At 42.4% G+C, this 5,166-nt stretch overlaps 1 protein-coding gene across 1 annotated transcript; it reads left to right on the top strand.

Annotated features, from left to right (window-relative positions):
* Positions 1–269: 269 nt before the first annotated feature.
* Positions 270–4,337, top strand: LOC119286691 (TLC domain-containing protein 4-like). The gene is made up of 9 exons (XM_037566128.1): positions 270–437; positions 1,157–1,317; positions 2,074–2,162; positions 2,242–2,377; positions 2,493–2,567; positions 2,696–2,817; positions 3,076–3,151; positions 3,787–3,846; positions 3,930–4,337. Exons 2-9 carry the CDS (start codon positions 1,183–1,185, stop codon positions 4,062–4,064), a joined length of 828 nt encoding a protein of 275 aa, XP_037422025.1. The 5' UTR covers positions 270–437; positions 1,157–1,182; the 3' UTR covers positions 4,065–4,337.
* The last annotated feature ends 829 nt before the right edge of the window (positions 4,338–5,166 follow it).

Here is a 5,166-nt window from a genome sequence, read left to right as displayed (position 1 = left end):
GGCCCGGGACGCGCACGAACCGTTCCGGTCGCCGTGTACTATCATCTGCTTTATTTATTGGTTTATTATGTATTTAATTAATTAATATCAATAAAATTTCTCCGGCCGCGACAGCACTTTGCATTATTTATTGCTCCGGCCGCGTCGCAATAATGCTCCTGCTGCCGTGGAGCGAAATCCTTGTCCCGGAATTTTCTCTCGCCCGCCGTGGCCCGTGGGCATCGTCTCGTCTGCGGATTCCTCCTTCCATCCAGTCCAGCGCTTTCTCCTCGCTCCCACCCCACCCCACCCCACCCCTCCCCTCCCCTCCAATAGCCAAGCAAGAACCGGGACACAAGCAAGAGGACGGAATACCACCATCGCTTCCCCTCCGGCCAACACCCCAACCCCAGCCAGGCAGCCTTCTCGGCGACCGCAAGCTCCTCCGCTCCCCTCAGGTGAGCTTCCCCTCCCTCCCCCCTGCCCCGCTCCTTCCGCGCTTCAGCTTGCTCTGCTCGCGTGCTTGGAGGGCTGCAAGCTTGGACGTCGTCCAATCCGCGGAGATTGGGAGAGGGTAGACCCGGTCCTGGCGGCGGTTTCCCGCGGGATTTAGGGAGCTCGGTTAAACCTCTTTTTTTTTTAACCTCTGGTATGCTGGGGGTCGATGGTACAGATGTTGCTGCGCCTGATCTTGGTTGTAGTTTGGGCACGCGTTGGCTTGGCTACCTCACACACAGTCCACGGGCAGTGCGTCTGCTGATTGTTACCGTTCTGGATGGATGGATACTGTACCTACTTTCTATCAGTTCAAGCCTAGTTTTACCCTGATTGCAACGGAATTTCACTTTTGCTACCATCGGTTGCATGGGACAGGGCTGAATGCTGGCGTTTAGTCCCACTTTTCGTCTTCTCTAATAGGACTACTACTTTTTATCTGGTAGAATAGAAACAGAACATGTCTTCTCTGATAGCGATTTGTCTCCTGAATTGGTTGATCCGTTACCCATTTGATGGAAGGTTGTTTGCTGTACCTGGCTGGAGATAATTGGACCGACCACTATAAGTAGTGTAGATACCCTAAAATGCTCATTGATCCTATTGAGTTTTTTCATGCTTGCGCATCGTCAATTCCTAACTTGTTGGTACTTTACATGTCTCTGTCTGGTTTCTTCATTAGGCTGTTGAGTGGCCAGAAATCTCGATATGGATGTGCCTGCGGCTCCAGCCATGGCATTTAAAGCCTACAAGTACAAAGAGGTTCTTGTTAGGGACTACTTGCTGGCAGACTCGTATGCTCCATACGCTGCTGTGCTCGGGGGGATCCTGATGTGCAAATTGGTAATGTCATTCACCCTTGTTCTTTTTAAGCCTTGTGACAACTCTACTAGTAACCGTGCAATAACCTTTTTGTGTAGCATGTTGATTGGGCAAAAAATGTGTTAAACTTCTTTTCATGCTCATGTAGTTTGACTTACTGAGTTTCATGTGGGCGCTTAACTTTAATCTATTAATTAGAAAATGTTCTCATTATATTTTGAGTTTTTTTTCTTTAACATGTCAATTTGTATTGATTTTATTCGCCCTTCCAAACCATGATTACACTGATGAGAGTGTAGATCAGGCGCCAGTTGAGCAAAGAAATTTTGCTTAGCAGTACATATTTGCTTATTTAGGTTTGGTATTTATTTGTAGATATATTTTATTTGTTCCACCTCAGTTCAGTATTCATTATGACTTTATAAGCTAAGGTCAAATGCGATACAGCCCAAAGCCCCACCATGTTATGGTTAAGCTAACGCAAGCAGATTTTGGTTGAGCTAACTCAAACTTATTTTGGTTGAGCTAACTCAAACGTATTTTGGTTGAGCTAACTCAGCCGTATTTTTGGTTGAGCTAACACAAATGAATTTTGTTTAGTAGCTCGCTGCAATAGGGTAGTGTGATGCTAGCAATGAACATTATTTGTAGCATGTGTTGTCTCTGTGAATCTTAATTCTCAATGGAACTTCGTAAATGCATCTATCATACCTGAACTTCAATCATTGTTAAAGTTTCTTGACTATCACATAACATTATTTGTGTTTGCTGGCTCAGGCCTACGATTTCACGCGCATTATCAGTTCATTTAACTTCAAAGGTTATGCTTCTCTTAACGATATGCAGAAGATCGAATGGAACAACAGGTGAGATTAATTTTACAACTTAGTATCCAACTCCCTCCTTTGGTATACATAATATTTATGACTTTTTATCTTCTACTAGGGGCATGTCCACTGTCCATGCAATATTCATTACAGTTATGTCAGTATACCTAGTGTTCTTCTCGGGCATGTTTTCTGACCAGCTGGATGGACCAGTAACAGTTAGAAGTTCAAGCCTCTCCAGTTTTACATTAGGGGTATGTGTATGCTATTACTTCATTTTATTTTCTTGAGAGAATGCACCACAAGCTTCTTGTTTAACATCTCTATCTTTCCATTGCCTCGTTCTGAGCTGAATCTCATGTTTGCCAGGTCTCTATTGGGTATTTCATTACAGACATTGCCATGATATATTGGCTTTACCCTGCCCTTGGTGGAATGGAGTATGTAAGTAAATATGCTTTTGTCATGCCTTCCCCTTCTCCTCCTGTTCCACGTTCTAACCGACTAACCTTTGCCGGCTACTCTCATTCGACTCTTCTAAACTGCCTTTCTGTCTTTATTGTTACTTTTAGGTTATCCACCACATGCTTTCACTTATGTCTACAATGTACGCTATGCTTTCTGGGGAAGCACATGTATACATATACATGGGTCTCATCACTGAGACTACTACACCAGGAATCAATCTAAGATGGTAACTTGTACTCCCTCCGTTCCCAAATACTTGTCTTTCTAGGCATTTCAAATGGACACAACATACGGATGCATGTGGACATATTTTAGACTGTAGATTCACTCATTTTGCTCCGTATGTAGTCACTTGTTGAAATCTCTAGAAAGACAAATATTTGGGAACGGAGGGAGTATATGTGAACAAGTTCACAATTGTTGTTTATATATTGCCATACTTCAATCTGCCTAAACTGATATTATATCTCTTGGTCCCATCAAGGTTCCTTGATGTTGCTGGAATGAAGAACTCCAAAGCTTACCTTGTTAACGGAGTTGCAATGGTTGTTACTTGGCTGGTAAGCACAACCACTATCTGCTTATAAACGACACTAATTTGCAATGGTTCTTACTTGGCTGGTAAGAACAAGACACTATTCACTTATAAAATGACACAGCGTATACATGTTTAAAAAAACATTGAACTTGTATAACCACATCCAAGATTGTTGACTGCAGTAATCTTACAATTTTCTGATTCACAACGTGTCCCAGCCTTCAAATCGGTGTAGTTGTGTTGACTGTTGACTACTTTGAATCGACAAGTGGCTTGCTTCGAGGATATATTACTGATACATAAGCCTGTTTGTCCTACACTAGAAACTGAAATTTGCTGTTGCACACCACAAAGGGAATAATTATCCGTTGGATCTTAATTTCACCTTTCAAATTGGTAGCATACATCACATAAGTTTTGTTAGGTCATTTAAGTATTGGATTGTTTGTAAGGACAAACGTGGCCTTTGTAACTCCTGAGGGACTTGAGATAAAATTATCAAATTTACAGCCATAACGTGACCACTAATAGTACTCAGATTTACTCAAATCTGTTTGCTAAATCAGTATTATGATGCGTATGGTCTAAAAAACAAATATGATGTATTTTTATTACAACCAATTGGTTCCTAATCTCGAAACAAATGCCTTCATGCAGGTTGCAAGGATAATTCTGTTCATGTACTTGTTCTATCACATGTTTGTACATTATGATCAGGTACACTACGGTTCATTCGAGGTCACTATACACCACAGCTACCGCACACATAATTCTGATTTATACTTGTTCATCGATGACAGATTAAGAAGATGAACACCTTCGGCTATTTTCTGGTACTTATTGCGCCTTGCATAATCTTCGTGATGAATGTGCTTTGGTTCTCCAAGATCCTAAAAGGTCTCAAGAAGACGATGGCCAAGAGGCATGCTGAGTAGTGGAATGAGTATTCATGATTTAACGTACAACTACCGCCCGATCATCTGTAGATTTGGTTACATCTGCTTATAGCTTCTGAGTAGTAGTCACGACCGTAGCTCATATCGGTGATTTCAGCTCGGCTGCCACGTTTCGGTGTTTGACTACCCAGCCTTTCCTAGATGCTCGATTTGTATATATGTTTGGTTACGGCTGCATTTACCTATTTGCATGTTAATAAATCTTTTAGTTGTGTATATATGCTCTTATCTCTGAGCCTGTCTTTGAGTGAATTGTTTTCTGTGTTTCAGCCGCATATATTTTTGTCATTTTCCATAGTTCTGGAGATCCCTCTAGGGAGTCTGCCTTTGAAACGAAAATACGGTCACCTTAAGGATATTTCCTCTTTAGCTCCCACGCAATTGAATTAGAATTCGTGAAAACTCGGCGCAGCCTGCTATTAGGTTTGGCAATGCTTTGAGGATCATTTGTGGGTTCCAAAATGGAAAGGATGAAGAAAAGAAAGAAGGGCTGGAGGCCAAATATAAGCAAATTTCGAGCACGCTCAGCAAGTTGGACTAGCATTGCCTTGTCTCAAACAAGGCAGACCCCATCAAAGGCAAATCAGTGGTTGCTGAATACCCTCTTGCCCCTGCAGTTAAGGATAGCTGAAATTCAGGTTTTGTCGTGGCGGGTTCCTGAAGCCGGATGGGTTCAGTTAAATACGGACGGTTCCTTTGTCCAGCCTACAGGATTTGCTGGGAGTGGTAGTTATCTTTCATCATGCAGATGCCTTCAACACTGCTCGTTTGCCCTGGAAGCTGAGTTATCTTCGATCAAGGAAGGGCCGTCTCTGGCCTTGGAATGGAGCCAACTCCCAATACATATTGAGACCGACTGTCCTAAGCTGTTAATCTTCAGAGGAAAGAAGGTGTGGATATATCAAAGCTTTGGCTTCTTTGTGCATGATATCAAATTGCTCATGGCACAACAAAATACCTGTATTGCTCATGTTCGACTGAATAGTGATCTTGCTAGTCATGGTAGAGGTAGTGGCCGAACGGTTGTGTGGCTTGCTTCTGGCCCAATTTTTTTTTTGTTGAACTTTGTAATTCTGATAGT

This window comes from Triticum dicoccoides, chromosome 1A, assembly GCF_002162155.2.
Source record: "Triticum dicoccoides isolate Atlit2015 ecotype Zavitan chromosome 1A, WEW_v2.0, whole genome shotgun sequence".
Lineage (NCBI taxonomy): Eukaryota > Viridiplantae > Streptophyta > Magnoliopsida > Poales > Poaceae > Triticum > Triticum dicoccoides.
Note: the sequence above shows the minus strand (reverse complement) of the source record. Positions and strands in the feature narration are given on the sequence as shown.

Bases quoted from the DNA above. Each gene is read 5' to 3' on its own strand.
- LOC119286691 (XM_037566128.1), top strand. From the start codon at position 1,183: ATGGATGTGCCTGCGGCTCCAGCCATGGCATTTAAAGCCTACAAGTAC. The intron at 2,163-2,241 runs GTGAGATTAATT...ATCTTCTACTAG, and splicing joins AAGATCGAATGGAACAACAG to GGGCATGTCCACTGTCCATG. The intron at 2,818-3,075 runs GTAACTTGTACT...GGTCCCATCAAG, and splicing joins CCAGGAATCAATCTAAGATG to GTTCCTTGATGTTGCTGGAA.